This window comes from Bos grunniens, chromosome 29 (genome assembly GCF_055505025.1).
Source record: "Bos grunniens cultivar Pamir isolate PY7600 chromosome 29, Bosgru_T2T1.0, whole genome shotgun sequence".
Taxonomy (NCBI): Eukaryota; Metazoa; Chordata; class Mammalia; order Artiodactyla; family Bovidae; genus Bos; species Bos grunniens.
Window position 1 is genome coordinate 16,521,942 of NC_141193.1, and position 18,207 is coordinate 16,540,148.

At 50.5% G+C, this 18,207-nt stretch overlaps 1 protein-coding gene across 4 annotated transcripts in view; it reads left to right on the forward strand.

Annotated features, from left to right (window-relative positions):
• Positions 1–13,767, forward strand: part of NTM (neurotrimin) — a 964,763-nt gene extending 950,996 nt beyond the window's left edge. The window contains exons 8-10 of one of the 4 annotated variants that reach the window (XM_086384149.1): positions 2,259–2,294; positions 6,884–6,916; positions 13,145–13,767. In XM_086384149.1, coding sequence (XP_086240275.1) covers positions 2,259–2,294; positions 6,884–6,916; positions 13,145–13,248 — 173 coding nt within the window. In that variant the 3' untranslated portion in view covers positions 13,249–13,767. The remainder of the gene's footprint in view (positions 1–2,258; positions 2,295–6,883; positions 6,917–13,144) is intronic. The other 3 variants (XM_086384150.1, XM_086384151.1, XM_086384152.1) reach the window with 3 other exon arrangements.
• The last annotated feature ends 4,440 nt before the right edge of the window (positions 13,768–18,207 follow it).

Consider the following 18,207-nt stretch of genomic DNA (forward strand, 5'->3'; position numbering starts at 1 on the left):
AGATGCAGACTGACCGCACAGCCCATGGGTCTGCACACAGCCTTTGCGGGGGTGGGAGGCACATCCCCCCAGGCTCCAGCAAGTACCTTAGCTTGGAATCATTCAAATTTGTTCCTCGATCTCCCATGTTAACAAGCACTCTTGAGTGTCCTGGGGAGGGAAAGGTAAGGAAGCTAGCAGATCATTGGCAGGAGCCTAAACCCCTTTATTCTGAGAACTCCCAGATAATCCCAGAGTTCCATAAAGCACCCCTCACCCCCTGCCCAGCCTGCCACATCTCCTCCATGGCACCACAGACCCCTATCAGATCGTCCAGACAGCCCACCTGTGTTCTTCCCCTGCTCCGTCCAGATTTCCAAATTGCATTCCATCTCCCCTTTTACCCAGCACATAAAATAAAGCCCAGCTTTATCCTCCAGGGCTTGGAGGCGGCAGGCTGCCCTTGATCCCAGAACTGGCAGACCGGAATGGGCAGAGCTGTGATTAGACTGATTGATGTGTCTGACGCCTCCCACCCAGGGACAGTCATCAGGGCCGCTCACGTTTGTCAGCCTTTTGGCTTTTTGGCAGGTGTCTGTCTGCATGAACAGAAGGACCATGATTAGGAAGGGGCGGCCCCACCTCCCCTTGCCTCCCAGATCCGAGGCTGTCCCCGCCCTCCACCCACAGCCTTCCTCTTCCCTGTAAACAGTTTCCCTCCTCCTTTGACCCCTTTGCTCCTCCAAATCAGATGCATGAAATGGTTTTGCAACTGACTTTATCACTGCTGTCTAATTCCCTGGCCTCATCCCCTGAAGACATCTAAGATGAGAAGAGAGAGAAAAAGCAAACTTTAAGAGTGAAATACCGGCATTTGTGACAAGCAATGCAGTGAAGCATGCACCATAAATCTGCTCCTTTTCACAGACCCGTGTTTGGCAATTAAGACCTCTGCCCGCATGCCCGGCAGTCTGTCAGCATCCCCTGCTCCCCGCGTGTCCTGTGGGACGGCCCTACAGTTGCCAGCTTTCTGGAGTCCAGGGGACTCTCTAAAGACATGTCTGGAAAAGTCACAGTATGGATTCAAGTAGGTTTAGAAAGACTAGATCAAACAAAGATGAATTGGGTCCCTGTGGGGATGTTCTTTAACACAGGAGGGCTCAGAGCCCTTGCATGCTAAATCTCTAAGAGGGAGAAACAGTTTGGAACATTTCCAAATTTAATCAAACAGCAACCAGGTTTTTAGCCTCATTTAAGAGAGTGTTTCTGAGAAGCCCGTCACAGCATGACCACCTGGGTGACACCTAGTTCCTTGAGGCTATGAAATCCCATTAACGTGCCACGCCTACATTTCCACCCCCTAGGCTCACACTGCAGCTGGTCCACACAGCCTAGCCCCCAAACTCTTTATCAACGCCCACTATCAATAAGGCCTCTTGACAGATACAAACGTGTTAGCGAGTTTTCTATGCCCTTTCCTATGATCAGACCCGTCAAGCCGACTTGGGCAGGTTAGAAAGCAGCCTTTGCTTTCTGTGAATACACAAACTTTGTGATGAAACTCCTTCTTCTGTAGCATCTGAGAGCCAGCTAAATCAACATCATTTTGCCACCAACCTGCTCGGAAGCAGCACACATGACCTGATGTTGAAAAGTGAGGGATGCTGGTGCTGGTTAGATTCCTTCAGGATCAATACCTTTGAGGGACTACAGTCAAATGGGGAAGGGGTGGTCCTTCCAACAGGAACCCTACTAGTAGGATTCTGAGAACCTGGTCCCTAAGGCTCCGGAGGTGTCAGGGGACCAGGAGAATTCAGCCCCTGGGATCCTGAATCACAGAGATTCCTGGGGGACCTTGCTTCTGCTGTGGTGCTGGGAGGCCAGAAATCCCTAAACTTGGTCTCCCCAAGTGAACCAATGGAGCTGTGGATGAGACACAGATCTCATCTGGAAAGAGGCTTCGATCCTCTGCTACCAAGTCAGCACCCCAGCTCAGCACACACCCAGAGTCCGTGCTCCTGTGGGGGCTGTGAATGCATGGCCAGCCCCTCGCCTTTCAACCTCGGCATCACGTGTGCATGCACCCAGCCCTTCACCGTTCCTCATCTGCATCTTGCCCCACCACCTCTGGTTTTTGTGTGTTCCTTTATTTTTCCATCCCTCCAGAAATGTTTGTGAAAGCCGGTATACAAACTATATATGATGGATATATAGCTACTGTATATAATATGTGTGTTTGTTTTCATTTTTCTCTCCTGTGTGTCCCTCACCCGATATAGAGCTAAGTGAGCCTACAAGCTCATCTTTGTTGCAAGGTCAGTATCCCCCCTCCCCCTGCTTTATGGGTTCTCCCCTCCCCGCTTTCTCCCAGAGCCTCCTCCCCCTGCCCTGCTGTGTGTTCCCTGAGGCTCCTGTCTGTCCAGCAGCTAGTGGATGGCGGCAGGCGCTAAGTGGGTTACTGGGAGCCGATGAAACTCCAAGGACCCCCTTACTCTCTGCTCACATTGCCCTCCTCCCCTGAAGGGCTGGGAAGGGAGAAGAAAAGAAACAACCCTATCTTTTCAAAGCCTGGAGGTCTGCATGGAGACAAAAGGCTCAGAGAGCGAGGCTTGGGGCAACAGGCAGAGAAGTCCACCCACTGAGTGCTTCTCATAGGAGCCCCCAGTAACAGCCCCACCCCCCATCAGCCACAAAAGCAAACCTCCAGTGCAGGGAGTTTCAGAGGGTCCCTAAGCTGCCACAGAGCATTCATGGGGAGCGTCTTCAGGGAGGAAGGTGGGCAGGTGCCCCTGCAAGGTCCTTGGAGTGGACGCCGCTGAGCTCCTGTCCAGAGCCCGACATCCAGGGGTGCTGTGCACTTGGGCAGGTCAGGAAGTATTGTTTAGACTCAATTTCCTCTTCTGGGCCATAGAACTGACCCGCCTTACAATCTGAGAGTTGTTTTAGCCTTCACCTGAGAACACATAGAAAAAAGGCTTTGAAAACCACCAGGTGCGTCTTGAACCATTGGAGCCCAGTCTCTGGTTACAGGACCCCCCCATATCATGATCCAGGGGTTCATGAACTCATTTCTCAAGCCCTCTCCCTAGCTTCTTTCCACCTCTTCCATGCCAACCCTCCCCACACTGTGATACGTGCATCTCTTGCCTCGTTTTACTCAGCCCCTCAAATTTTCTCAAGGTCCCTAGCCTAGCTAAAGTGATTCATTTAGACCATGACGAAATGTTCAGAAGTGGGCCCAGGCTGAGTGGTGGAGTCGGACACATGGTGTGTGTGCCGTGAACTTTTCCTGCTGAGGACAGTGCCGACCCTCGGAGAGCCCCCCGGGAAAGCGGCTGTGACCACAGTGAAGAGAGGGTCTTTCCCCACTTCCTGCCATCCTTCTCATCCCACCTAGCACCCCCTTCATCCTGTTCATCCACTCACATCTGGCCATGCAAGTAATCATCAGAGGATGGCATTAGACTTGGGGAGGGGGAGACGGAAGGAAATGAATTATATGGAAAATTATTTGACAGAAGAGGAGAAAGCTTTTATTGTGAGAAGATTCAGGGATGCAGTATTCACCTTAGTGATATAGAGCGCCATGGTGATGAACCACAAACAGGAAAATGAAACAGAAATAGAAAGAAAGGGAAGTCAATGGAAGGCTCCAGGTTCAATTAGTGATTTGACGTATGCTTATTGAACCCCTGACCAAGGCATATGCACAGATCTCGAAGAACGTTGGAAAACTAGCAAAGGACATAAATGGTGAAAGGGACGTGTGAGAGGCTGGAGGTAGGCGGAGGAAACTTGCAAGGGACTTTAAGTGACTTACAGTGACTCAGCTCATTGTAATCATTGATATCTGTATTCTCAGCTGGAAAGGGAACTTTTGAAACAGGGATTGGTTCTTAAGGAATTAGAACTCCACTGAAGGTGCACCCCATGGATGGAGGAAGCACATCCCACATCGAAGCCAACAGTAACAAAACTGACCAGAAGCAAACAAATCCCTGCCTGGTTCTGAGCAGGGCACTAGGAGCAGAGGCTCCACCTGCCGACTCGGAGCTGAGCATCCTCACCGCGCTCTGTGCTCTGTGATCCACTGTGAATGTGGGGCAGGGTCTCCATGCCAGCTCTCTTCTCTACATTGCTCCCACCCCATCACCCTTCTCATTGGGTAGAGGGCAATGGGTCAAGGCCAGTGCTGTAGATGGTAGAATCCTGGAATATTCCAAGACTTGGATTAGTGTGGTCTTCAGTATAGCTGTCGGACTCTTGTATATTAAGGACTATATTAGAGAAAAAAGACCATGCTCTCGGGACATTTATCTTATGCATCCCTCTCTCTGTGTGTATGTGTGTGTTGCTTTTTCCTCCTCCATGGCTAGCCTACCCTAGAACAGAGAGCTACCTCGCTTCTCTGGAATATGCCCAGGTTATGTTCCCCTCATCTAGATGGATTTCCACCTATGAGGAACACTTAGCTTTAAGAGACATTCCAACCTATTTTGTTATTCAGTATCCGAATGGTCCAGAAGGATCCAGAAGAGAATTTAGTTCCTTCTCAGCATTGTCTGCCACCCTGATGTATTTCTCTGCTCCCCCTCTCGCACACACAATGGATTGCGTGTCCCCCTCTTGTGTTAATATGTAGTGCTGCAGGACTCCTGCCAGCATAACTAAGGACTGGCGGACCCACCACCATCCCTCATGCCCTCCCTCATAGGCAAGCGTGCCGGGGACGCACTCAGCGGCTCGGTGGCTGTTCATTTCCCATCCCTGGTCCATTGTCTTTTATCTCCTGGGCTAGGAGTCAGATTCGATGGTATCAGTAGTCTGGGGAAGGTCGGCTGATTCATGCCGGCGAACCTCGCAGTGACCATCAAATCATCTTAATAGAGAATAGGGGAGTAAGTCAACTCTGTGCATCAGAAGAAACAGTTGCAGTGAGAGAGAGGACCTGTTCTTCCCTGCTGAGGATGAGAGAGAGCTCATTAAACCCAGCCTCTCAGCAGTTAGCATTTCTATGGTACGTGTGTCTAAATACAGAAGGTGCCAAACTAAAATCCCCTCGCCCTATTTCTGGAATGTTTGTGTATTTTATGTATCCATTCTGGCATGAATCCAGCCCTCTTCTGCTCACTAGGACAGCAGCCCTGTGTGCTCACCTAGGAACTTGGATTCAGCTGGGTTTGGTGGCAGAGAGATCGTGTTATAGATTGACCATTGACTTCTCTGAGTCACCACTTTAATCTTTGATCACTGATCTGCCCACAGCCTTTTCCAGAGTGGCTTCTTGGGGCAGCTAATGTCCATTTGGATCAAGAGTTGTATCATGTCTCAGGTGCCTTTAAAGAGTAGACTGAGAGTTTGAATACATGGGGACCTACTCAGGTGTTTTTGGTCAAATGTTCTGGTTGAGTTTAGATGGAGTCATCTCTAGGTTATCTTTCCTTCTATATGCAAGGATCTTTGCACGGAGAATCCTATCACTTCGATGCAAAAGGCTTTAATGTCATTTGCTTTTTCTCAGCTTTATTTTCCCTTATTTCAGGTATAATGGATGAGTAAAATCGTACGATATTTAAAGTGTGCATCATGGTGATTAGATACCTGTACACAAGATGGAGGGCTTCCCAGGTGATGCTAGTGGTAAAGAACCCACCAGCCAATACAGGGGACACAAGAGATGCAGGTTCAATCCCCGGGTTGGGAAGATCCCCTGGAGAAGGAAATGGCACCCCACTCCAGTATTCTTGCCTGGGAAATCCCATGGACCAGCCTGGTGGGATACAGTCTATGGGGTCGCAAAGAGTCGGACACAACTGAAGTGACTTAGCATGCACACACGCACATACTCTGTGGACGGATTTCCCAGCCTCTGTATCCAGGTGAACATATGCAGAGGCCCCCAGCTAACGAGGAAAGATGAGAGGTCAGCCTGCTTCTGGCCAGTCAGCAGGACAGGCTCTATGCATTGTCCTGAGAGCCTAACTGGTGAATGGAGGTCTTTCCTGGTCCAGCCAGCAGAGGGGAACTGATGCCCAGCATTTCCCCAGGCAGGTCCCAGCATCTGGGATGCAGATCTTACTGTCTTAGACCACCCCAGAGAGAGGAAGCCCTCGGGGCCAGCTGGTTACAGTCTGACTCATCAAGAGAGGTCAGCTATCAAAGGCCTGGCCTCCTCCAGTACACAGAACCTCGCTCACTAATATCTCAAAGATACATAGATGAATGCCGGTTAACTTTACAGATCAAACAGAGCATGGGCACCTGCATTCATATTACTGCAGGAGGGCCTAAGCTTTAGTTTTATAATAAAGCCTGCAGACTTCAGGGCTTCCCTGGTGACTCAGATGATAAAGAATCCACCTGGAATGCAGGAGACCCAGGTTCAACCCCTGGGTTGGGAAGATCCTGGAGGAGGGCACGGTAACCCACTCCAATATTCTTGCCTGGAAAATCCCATGGTCAGAGGATCCTGCAGGCTGCAGTCCATGGGATTGCAAAGAGTCGAACACAGCTGAGATACAAACACTTCCACTTCTGCTTCTGCAGACTTCAACTAATTAGAAGGTAGTCTGGTGACCAAAGAAAAAAGGTTGTTCTACAGAGAAGTGTTTATTGGCTTAGGGGCTCAGGCTCCAGGGTACCAGCTTCCCCAGCCAAGACACGGCAGGGATGCTGGATCTCTGAATCAGAGATCCAATGTGAGCATTCTGCCCCAACCCCCACTCAACCTATGCCACCTGACTTCCCAGCACAGCAGAGGGGCACGTGTCCCAGGGCGGGGCTGTGGCCAGGACAGTACAGGGTCTGGGCCGGTTCAGCCTCCTCCCCTTAACCATCAGAGGGTAAAGTGAACATCTCTGGCTGCTTTCTGCCTTAACGGTGGCTTGTTTTCCATTTCTTTTAGAAGTGAAAACCACAACTCTGCCCCCTGGGAAAGGTTGGTATGTTTACTTTCCAGGCAGCTGCTGCCTTGGGCTTGGGGGCGCAAGACTCATCGCCTTCTTGCAAGATGCGTTCTCTTCTGCGCTAACCCCAGGAGGCAGCCCGGTGGGGACCGCCTGACCTCGGGCCGGCCCTGTGTCAATTCAGATTAACCATCCCCAAGGCCATCGATTCTCCCCGGGTGCCTCCTCTGCAAAGTCTAACTTGTCTTTGCTGGCAGCATGAATGGGGACCTGTCAGTGCCCAGAATAGCTCCACGTCTGGGCCCTTCTGTAGCAGGCCCGCCTCTTTCTTTGCACACGATGCTCTCATGCAATGATCTTCTTGGACCTTGGCCTTGCATGCTGGCCTCTGCTTACCCCATTCTCTCTTTTTCTAACTTGGAGCTGGAAGGGAAGTGGCAGGAGGAAGGGGTCAGGGGAAGGAAGGGGGCGGTTCTTGGGCGAGTCACTTGCCTACGAATAAAAACTCATCTTATCCGGGGGCTTTCATTCCATCCAGATGTTTCCGATGGGTAAATCGACAGTCGTCACAGCTCTCCGGGACCCTGACGGTCCTGGTAATTAGTCTCTTCAGGCCTCCAGAGCTCGCTAATGAGACTGAGGAAATAAGGCCTTCCCCGCCGAGTGGAGGTGCTGCTAGATGGGGCACACGGACCTCCTCTGTGCGGCCGCATCACCGAGCAGATGGGCTAAGCTCTTACTCTGGCCAGCACGGATTCTGAGAGGGCCTCGTGCCCAGAGCCCGGGATCCACAACCTGCCTGGACAGCAGGTCCTCCTCTCGTGGGGATCTTCCTGTGCCGATCAGTGTGGGCAGGCCTGGGGTCCCCACCTTGCCCGGTACCCGGGCTGGGCGGGCCCTGCAGCCTCACTCTCTGCTGTCTTCTCCTCTGGAGATGTGAGTGGCCCACAAAGCCACAGCTCCAAGTCCATGAAAAGAAAATTGTATTTGGAGACAGAAATCAAGGGACCTTGGGGACATCACTTATGAGTGAGTTTCCACACATTAGAGCAGGAGATAACAGCCTTTATCTCCTACATGAGGGGCTTCAAGGGGCCAGAACCCATTTTCCAGGTGCAAACACTCCACCTGGAATCCTAACCAATGTGGCCTTACCTCTGGGTATATCTTCCCTCAACCACGCGGATTTTCAGTGACTTGTACTGGGAATTGTTAGAAAAGTGGGGGAGAGGTGTTTGAAAGAAGGCAAAGTAGGAGAAGAGTGTTTTGCTTTGTTTTTAGTTTGGTTTGTACTTTTCTTTTTCAAGTAGAATTGTAAGAAAAAGCAAAACACACACAAAGTAGGTATAGACACGTCAGCAGGGTCACTGTTCTGGCCCCTTCCTTCCTTCAACTAATGTTTGTTAAGTACTTGCTGAGGGCCCAGCTGGGCACAGACCCTGCCCTTATGAAGCTCACAGCATGGAGGAGGAGACACATGCGAGACTCATGAAGGGAACTGTAGGACGGGTGTGTATTTTAATAGTGGGATGTGTATGGTGTTGTAGAAGGGAACAAAGCAAGTCAAGGAAGGCTGCCTGGAAGAGGTGGCTGAGGCCAGATCAGAACCTGGAACAAGGAGTAGAAATTAATCTAGTGAAGAGTATTTCAGGCACAAGGGGTGATGGTGGGAAGGAAAGAGAATAGGCTGGAAAGTGCACACTCATGTATACACATATGTGTGTTGCTGGTGTTGTGTGGAGTGGAAGCAGAGACAGCCCAAGGCACACGTGTCGAAGAGTGAGGCTAAGAAGTCAGAGCAAGCCTCTGAGTGTCCTACGGAGCAGCTGAGAGGTTTCCCAAAGGCCAAGGGAATCGAATCCACTAGTGGTCCGGTCAGCTTGGAGTCACAGAAACATCGGCCTGGGGTTGGCATAAGGAGCCAACCCAGAAAGTCCAGGCTGGGTGGTGGACAGCTGGTGCGTGGACTCTGAGAGGCTGCGAGGAGACCCCGCCTCAGGTTTCTCCAGGAACCACCACTGTTTCCTTCTCCAGGGCAGCTGTGTCCAGAGAGATGCTGGGTGGGGAGTAGGAAGGGATGGGGAGGTGAGGTCCTGCTGGGCCAGGGGGGCAGGCGGTGTCCAAGGGGGCACCAGCCCCACGGACACACCTGGGAGAGGAGGGAAGCTACAGAACATCATACTCTGAGCTCCCTCCCTGCTGCCTCACTCCCAGCAGGCATTTCATCTCTTCTCTGGGAGGCATTCTCTGATATGGGGGATCAGGGCCCTCCCCACAGGCTCCCTGTGTGCATCCCAGTAGGCAGCAGAGCATCCAGGAGCCCCAGGGGACTAGGAAGAATCGCAACACAACATGCACCCCAGATACCCGCCACACCGCAGCCATTGCCAAGTGCCCGGCATGTTTGCCAGCTCCCAGCTGCCTCCCACAGGGCGCTGCAGACTCCCTGGCCAGCAGACAAGGCTTCTGACTTTTCTTGCCTGGCCAGATCCCTGCTGGGCTGTCTGCCTGGCGTGTGCATCCTCCATCCACCTCCCTGGAGACGTGCGGTCCCCGCAGCCCAGAGGGGTGGAGGGCAGCAGGGGCAAAAAGCGTCTCCATGTGGGAACTGGCATCGTCCCCCTTTTCCTACCAGGAGCTGGAACAGGAGGGCCACGCTGGGATGAGTGGGGAGTGAGTTTCAAAGCTGTGTGAGCCAGTGTTCAGGAGAGAAAAGAGGTGAGAGAGGAAGGGAACCCTTCGTGAATTGCCTGTGTGTCCAGACACGTGAGCAAAGTGAGCAAAACGCACTTGGAATCATGGGCAGTGTGCCTGGGGGAGGGCCGTGCAGCCACCAACCCTCCCATCACACTTGGAACCTGGCTCCCAGGGACCCAGAACAAACTCCCCGTCTCAGAGTTGGCCTCGGGCAAAGGTAGGGCTCTCCTGCCAAGAATCTTGGGGTGTCCCAGAGTGGAAGGGCGTCCTCTCTGGGGGCAACTTCTCTCCTGAGATTCTGAAGAATGCTGTATAGAGTCAGCAGTGACTGGACATAAAAGCTGGGGTCTCTGGTGATGATCTGTATAGAAACAGGAGATAGATTTTAGAAGATGCAACCAATTTGTGATCAATGGTCAAGGATAAGCAAATCTGAAATTGAATTACAAGTCATCCGGAGCTTTGGAGGTTTGCAGGGGTGCCCCTTTGTCACAGGTATGCGGTGGACTGGGAGAGGGAGGGGGTTAAGTTTTATGTCACCCAGACACTTACCTCCCTGGTGGGGAGCAGAGGAGTCATCTCTTGTCCTTCTCCTCGGGAGAACTCGCTCTGCCAAGGAGTTCTGGCCTCAGGAGCCCTGCGGTTGGGGAGGAAGAAAATTTCCTGTATCCTTCTAGGTTCTTCTGGCTGGCTTAATAATTAAGTTGACATGAAACAGAGTAACAGGAGAAAATAAAATACAAATTTAATAATGCATATATACATGAACAGAGAAGGAAATGGCAACCCACTCCAGTACTCTTGCCTGGAGAGCCCCATGGACTGAGGAGTCTGGTGGGCTGCTGTCTATGGAGTTGCACAGAGTTGGACATGACTGAAGCGACTTAGCAGCAGCAGCATATACATGAAAGGGGTTCCCCTGGTAGCTCAGTGGTAAAGAATCCACCTGCAATGCAGGAGACACAGGAGATTCAGGTTTGATCCTTGGATCAAGAAGATCCCTTGGAGGAGGGCATGGCAACACACTCCAGTATTCTTGCCTGGAGAATCCCCTTGGACAGAGGCACCTGGTGGGCTACCATCCATGGGGTTGTGAAGAGGCAGACACGACTGAGCAATTGAACTCACACGAACATGGAAGAGACAAGGAAACCTGATGCACTCACCAAAGTGTCCCAAACCTTCAACTTAAATACCGTCTTCAGCTAAAGAAAGAAGAGGATGCTGGGGACAGGGAGTTAGAACTTCAAAGGGAGAGGAGGCAATTCACATGGAGATGGAAATGCCGCTGTGGGGTGGCAGTTATTGGTGGGCAGGCAGAGATGGACACAGAGGGGAAGGCTAACAGACAGATTCTGCAGGTTCCTCCCTGTCGCCACAGCCAGTTCACACTGTGGTTACCTGTGGTGACAGCTCCGTCCCTGGAACGGGTCCTCCTTCTACATTCTTTACCCAGTCAGGTGTTGTTTTTGTTCAGTCGCTCAGTCTTGTCCAACTTTTTGCGACCTTATGGACTGCAGCACACCAGGCTTCTCTGTCCGTCACCATCTCCTGGAGTTTGCTCAAACTCAAGTCCATTGAGTCAATGATGCCATTCAACCATCTCATCCTCTGTCGTGCCCTTCTCCTCCTGCCTTCAATCTTTCCAAGCATCAGGGTCTCTTCCAACGAGTCAGCTCTTCACATCAGGTGGCCAAAGTATTGGAGCTTCAGCTTTAGCCTCAGTCTTTCCAATGAATATTCAGGGTTGATTTCCTTTAGGATGGACTGGTTGGATCTCCTTGCAGTCCAAGGGACACTCAAGAGTCTTCTTCAACATGACAATTTGAAAGCATCAATTCTTTGGTGCTCAGCCTTCTTTATGGTCCAATTCTCACATCCATATACGACTAATGGAAAAACCATAGCTTATACCATGCAGACCTTCGTCGGCAAAATGATGTCTCTGCTTTCTAATACCCTGTCTAGGTTCATAGCTTTTCTTCCAAGGAAGATCAAAGCTTCTTCCTCAGTCTTGAGCCTTGACTGTTCTCAGCTTAAAATAATCTGTGTGCCAAGAGATACTTTGGGGTGGCGAGTCACCACCCTTCACTGAGAAGCAGCAGCAGAGACACAGAGGCTGGATGACCTGGTGCATTTCAGACTCATAACTGTTCAAGGGTAGGCTTAGGTTAGAAAAAGAGCTTTGTTCCAAAGGCCTAAGAAAGAAATCATATGGGCATTGCTTCCAGGCTAGGAGTTCTAAGACTTGAGAACATAGTTCCATATGGCATTAGGGAGCCTGGCTTGATGGTAAACTGTATTAGCCAGAATTGTCTCTGTGTCCAGCGTCCAAGTCAGGCAAGCAGGTCTAGCTTTGTCCCTTCAACCTGGTGAGGATGTGGACTTAGAGGGGGCACCGGCTTCAAATGCCTCTACTAAATCCAGTGATAGCATCACCGACTCAATGGACACGAATTTGAGCAAACTCCAGGGAGACAGTGAAGGACAGAGGACACTGATGCGCTGCAGTCCATGGGGTGGCAAAGAGCTGGACACGACTGAGCAGCTGAACAACAGCAACACAGTCCAGTGCAACAGAGGCTGCCAGAGCAAGTGCGGTCTGAGAAGACGCCTTGCTTCATTAGGCGCCTAATCCATTCGGGCATCCAGATGTGTGTGTACTATTCATGAATCCTAACTACATTTGTCATTGGAGTTCATGGTCATGGGGCTCAGGGAGCCGGAAAGCTTAAATGATAGGGAAGCTGCTGGGGAGTGTTATGACCTCAGAATTACTACCTTGCCTCCCAAATCTGGCTCCATCTCCAAGAGTCTCTGTGTGCAGGCCAGGCTGCTGTGTGGCTCTTAGAGAAAAGCGCCATCCATCTCCCCTCAACAGACACATGCCATGGCACGCTCTGCATCCCTCTGTCCCTGGAAATCTTCCTGTGTGCACAGCCAGAGGCCACCTGTCTCTTGGCTTGATCCCACCTCATGGCAGCTGGTTTTGACCTTCTCAGCCTGTGGAACTTGAGGGAGGTCTGATCTTAGCTGGTCTAGATGGGGGAGAGGCCAAGAGCAGTCCTGAAATACAGTGATTAACAGAAGCAATGCCAAGGCTGCGGCAGCATCTTCAGGGGTATGGTCAGTGTGTCCACCAAGTCCTTTCCTGCAGGACAGGTGGAGCAGCTGAAGGGCCACGTGGATGTTTGAGGCGGGCAGTACTCAGAGGGGTTGGACCATGATGTAGACGATATAGGGATTTCGCCTTACCGAAGCTCTGGGTAGGGTGTTCATGAATCCACCACCTTCTTCTTGAACCTGCCCCCTGAGCCAGGGCCTCAGCGTGTTCTGATGGCAGGGGAGTAGCGGCCACCTGCACACTGAAACCCATACCTCTCAGCCCCTCCCTGCACGGGCGGACTCCCCATCACCTAGCTGTGTCCTCGGGATCAGGCTGTGGAGGGTTCATTCCCCACGCAGTCCCAGTGTGTGGACCTGGGGCGCTGGAGGCTCCTGGCTGGAAAGGCGCCTCCATGAGGCAGGGTGCCTGGCTCATGGCAGGTGTGTTCTGTCTGCAGGCCCTGGTGCTGTCAGCGAAGTGAGCAATGGGACGTCGTCGAGGAGGGCGGGCTGCCTCTGGCTGCTACCTCTCCTGGTCTTGCACCTGCTCCTCAAATTTTGATGTGAGAGCCGCATCCCCAACGGGGAGGAGCCGCCGCACCGCCAACACGTCAGCGATGGCAACCGACAGCAACAAGGCGAGCACCCCTGTTCTAAAGCAGACACGATCCCACCAAATTCAGACAACAGAGCCGAAGGGGACACAAATTCGAGGGAGGGGAACAAAGAATGCTCTGGGAAAACGAATTGAATGAGGACACTGGAAATCACCGTGCAGATACCTAGGTACAGCCGAGTTTTCTTTCTTTTTCCAAATGGGAAGAACGCCCGTGGCTCTGGACCCACCCGTAAACTGCATGGCGTGACCTCTGTTACCAGGCGGGCAGGGGCTCAGCCGCTCTGCCCACCACAGTGCCCCCCCACCAAGGAAAATTCTGGAGTTCGGCCACCCCAAATTCAACCATTCCATAGAGAAGAACTCAGAGGGAGGCGAGCGGGCCCGTTCCTGGACTGTGTCCCTATGTTGCGTGTGTGATGAAATGCAGCATCAAAAAGATAAATAAAAAGGAAAAAAACAAGACAGCCTGACAGCTACAACAATCCCACAATCAACAGTCACAAAAGATATTCTTAAACGTTCTTTTTTTTTTTTTCCATTTTACTACATGGACATCATGGATAATAAGGGATTCTGATTCATTGTTAATTTTATTAATTATATTTTCTGATATGAGTCTAAAACTTAGTGCAAAAACAAGATAAAACTAAAAAAAAAAAAGTACACAGATGAAAGGGGTGAAGGGAAGTGTGTTTGTTAAAGGTTAGACGTGAATAGTGTACTTCTTACCTAGGTTTACAACTGGTGGACCACACACCAGGTACTGACCACCTGGTGAGGATTTGGCAAATCCACCAAAAAAAAAACCACATACAATTTAACCAACATCTCCACCAGCGCTACAGATTTCTTCTTATTCTGTGCATTTAATGCAGACAATACTATGCTTCTACATGCTGTTTAGAAACAGAAGGGTGACCTGCACTGTATCTTGAGTTTGCTGACAATGCTTCTTTTGATGACATATATTATATAGTATATATATATACATATATTTTTTTTGTTAGAGTTCTAGCCATTTTCTTTCTCAGCAGGGTCCTTTCTCAAACATTACTGCATGCTGTATATGGCGTTAGCTGTGTGTTGCTCTTCTAAAAGATGATAGAGTTTACTGGTAATTGTGTAATCAGCTCCTGCCTTTTTATTTTCTTGGGTTATTCACATGTCAGAGACATTTCTAAAACGCGAAAAGAGAAACCAAACACTAACACCAGGCACAGCATCTTTTCCAGGGGCGGCTCTCGGACACGAGGGCTAACGCGGGAGGCCCGGCTTCTCCAGCAAGAGTGTGGACAGACAGCAAGCAGCCGAACCAACTCCGCAGTCAGTAACCACTCGCTTTAGCCCGTCATGGGAATCTAGGATGCCTTTGTGACCGCTGGAGAATCGAATCCTCTTGGTTTATTTTATTTAATTTCCCACCTTTGTGTGCGTGTGTATGAAAGAGAAGAAAAGGCAGTTTTTAGGTAAACTTTTCTTCGTCCCCCGAAGTCTGGGAACCGGAGGGGCCTCGGGGAGGGGTCCTGATGTGGTAAGGGAAGGTGGGATTGGGGGCTGGGAGGGAAGGGTTGTCTCTGACTTGACATTAAAAAGTGTTCCATGTCCCTCTTCACCTGGTGTGGTACCTCATTGTCAAGCAGGGGGTGTGGGGGAGCAGAGCCTGCCTGGCTCAGGCATGAAGGAGGGGTCGGGCTCCTGACTCAGGCTCTCTGGCCCCCTTGGGGGTGGACTGGGGCTCCCTGTGGTGTGGGCTCTGACCACAGGCAGGGGTTTGGGAAAACACTCCTCCATTACAAGCAGGGGAGGTGAGGCTCTGGCGACTGCACCTCCAGTGTCTTCAGGAGGACCTGCTGTGTCCACAGCTCCCCTGGTAACCCAGATGGCAAGTCCAGGGACAGCTTTCACATATGATTACTTCCGGGTGCAAAGTGCAGCCATCGCCACCCCCCAAACATCTGAAATATTGTGCGTGAGTATTGACAAATTGGCCAGTGTGTCGGGGACTTGCCATCCAAGCCTGCCTCCCAAACCTTGCCTCTAGCAACAAATTAAGAGCAAAGGTAGGTGTTAATGCAGAATAGTTTTCAGATAAGTCTAACCTGTTGTGATTCTGGGATTTCAATAAGCAGCTGGAGAGTCGCTGAAAGGCAGAAATGAGGTCGGAGCTGAACCATGCAGGGATTACTGTGCTGTGTCCTTGGGGGCCAGTCCCACCCGAGAGGAGGAAGTGTCGGAAAGCAGTCGTTTCATTTCCAGCAGCTCCTGGCAGCTTTGGAAAAGCTTGTTAACTTCATGTTTCTTTTTTTTAAAAAATTCTTTTCTTTTTTTCATATTCTTTCCCACTGGTTTATCACAGGATCTTCAACACAGTCCCGTGTGCTCTACAGTAGGACCTTGTCCTTTATCCATTCTAAATGTAACGTTTTTGCATCTCTTAACCCCAAATTCAGTCCGCCCTTCTCCCACCCATCCCGCGTCATGTTTCTTTGTGCCTTTTCTGACCTTCCACCTCCGCCAGCAGGTGTCAGATTCTCCAGCTTCTTCCTGGCAGCGTGGTCTGAAAAAGTCTGACCAAGCCTTGCAGATCTGGGCTGCCCTGCAGTCATTCTACCCTATGTCTCAAAACTGCTAAAGGCAAGGAGCTTGTCTCCTTCCAGTGAGAGTGGGTGAGATATACTAGCTTCCGTGTGACCAGAGCTTCTGTAGACACGGAGGACCAGAGGAATTCCATGCAGATTGTGCATCACAGGAATAGTGCAGGAAAAAGGCAGATTATTTCCATACTTCTCAACTTGCACCCAGAACCGCTCTGAATAAAACGTACCAGGGCACTTTGCAGACAGTCTTCTCAGACCTTGCCGGGATGAAAGCACAGCATGACAGGTAACCTCCATGTGATTCAGAGCTTTCTCATTCAGATTTACTAAGCATGATTTACTTCACGCATCACCATCCTCCCAGGAAGGATTCTATCTGTCATGACCAGCTCTGTAAAGTGATACCGATGAAGAAGCTTTCATTTACCTAGTCACCATTTCCATAGCCCTTCCTATCTCGAGGCTCTTTAGAGCTGTGGTCATTCCCAAGCGTGTGTCTGATAGAACCAGCTTTGCCATGACCTCTGGCCTCGGCAGCTGGGAGAGCTCCCTGCCTTGCCTCCAGAGGGTTTCTTCTCTTCTTCTGTTTAGTGCAATGCACAAGTCGTGAACTGCTGAATTTCAGTCTTTTTTAAAGGGTGCCTACGAGGCAGGGCCTCCCGCCAGGCTCAGAGTTCAGTCCAGGAGGATGTGGTTTTGATAGGAGCTCATGGAGTGATTCCCTAGCTTTTCTTCTCAGGAAAGAAGCTTGGAAAGACAGTGCTCGCTACAGCAAGTAAAGAAGGATCCTGAATAGCCTGTGTGGGTGGTTTTCATGGTGCAGGTGCCAATGGATGCCCGTCACTGCCTGCCTGGATTTCAGACATACAGGACCCCTTTGGAACTCAAGTTGTGGTCATGTTTCAGGGTTCAGGCACCACCTCTAACCTTAGGTTGTCCTTTGGGGAAACCATGATTGTGGTTTTGCAGATTTTATCCTATAATAGTGTGTGTGTGTGTCGGAGGAGCTGCTAATAGTGGGGTTCGAACCCTAATCACTCTAACCACATGCTCGCAGAGAAACCCATTCATCTTCTTTCAACAGAATATCTGCTCCTTTCCAACCTCACAAGTGCGAGCTGCTCTTGAGTTCCTGCCGTGAACTCTCTCCCCATCAATGCTTCTGCACAATTGGTTTAGATGTCTAACGTGTTATAGAACTGGTCCAAGGATGTCCGTCTGACAAATGGGATGTGCTGAGCTGGAGCTGTCTTTGCCATCGATGAGCCACAAATGCTTGCGTCTGTTGCTATGCATGGTGATAATGATGGTGATGATGAAACACAGTTATTGCTCTTCAGGCTGGAAAGAAGTTCACAAGTGAGTGGACCCTGGAATCTGATGGAGGTCCAGGACACTTCACTGGACTGACCCTGCCTTTACCTTGTACCTCTGGACCCTGAGTTCAGAAGGGAAAACAGTCTCACTAATTAATCCCAAGAAGGTCCCTCTACTGTGTGGTTTGTTTAGTAAAAGTGTATCATCTTGGAACAGCAAATTGCTCCCAGTTTTGTTTTTTTTTTAATTCTTATGAGGGTAAACATTTGAGGAACTTTTCATTAGAGCACAGAAGTCTCTGCAGATGGATAGAAGTGGCTGAGGGGTGAGGTCTGCCCCATGAGCCTGCCAGCTGCCCTGATACTTGCTCACCAAGTGCATATGCTCATGGCAGTGACCAAACAGCTGAGACTCAAGAGTGTTTGTATCTGTGTGAGGCACTACTACTACCCCTCTCAAGCATTTTTTAATGTTTATTTTTTTAAAAATATTTATTTGGTTCTGCTGGATCTTAGTTGCAGCAAGCACTCTCCTCTTACTGCAGCATATGAAATCCAGTTCCCTGACCAGAGATGGAACCCAGGCGCCCTGCATTGCGAGCACAGAGTCTTAGCCACTGGACCACCAGGGAAGTCCCTTAACGTTTATTTTAAACCAAACCCCAGAACTAATTTGGTTGCGAGCTTACTCCTTGGGCTTTGAGGACATGGAAGCATCTCCTTCGTCATTCCCATTGTGGCTGAGTCAGCCTGTCCAAGAGCATCGGTGCTCACCCCTCTCGGCTCTTACTTCCGGCCGTATTTCCAGGACTGCCCAGCTCTGTCTTCCTTCAAGACAATACGTGCAAGTCAATAGCGCTGTGATATATGAGTAACAGAGCTCTGAGATCTCTGCCCCTTCATGCTCACGCACCTCCCACAACTCCCATCTTCTCCCATCAGGTCCATATCATGGGATGAGAGCCACCTGGCTTTCTGCAAAAAGACTA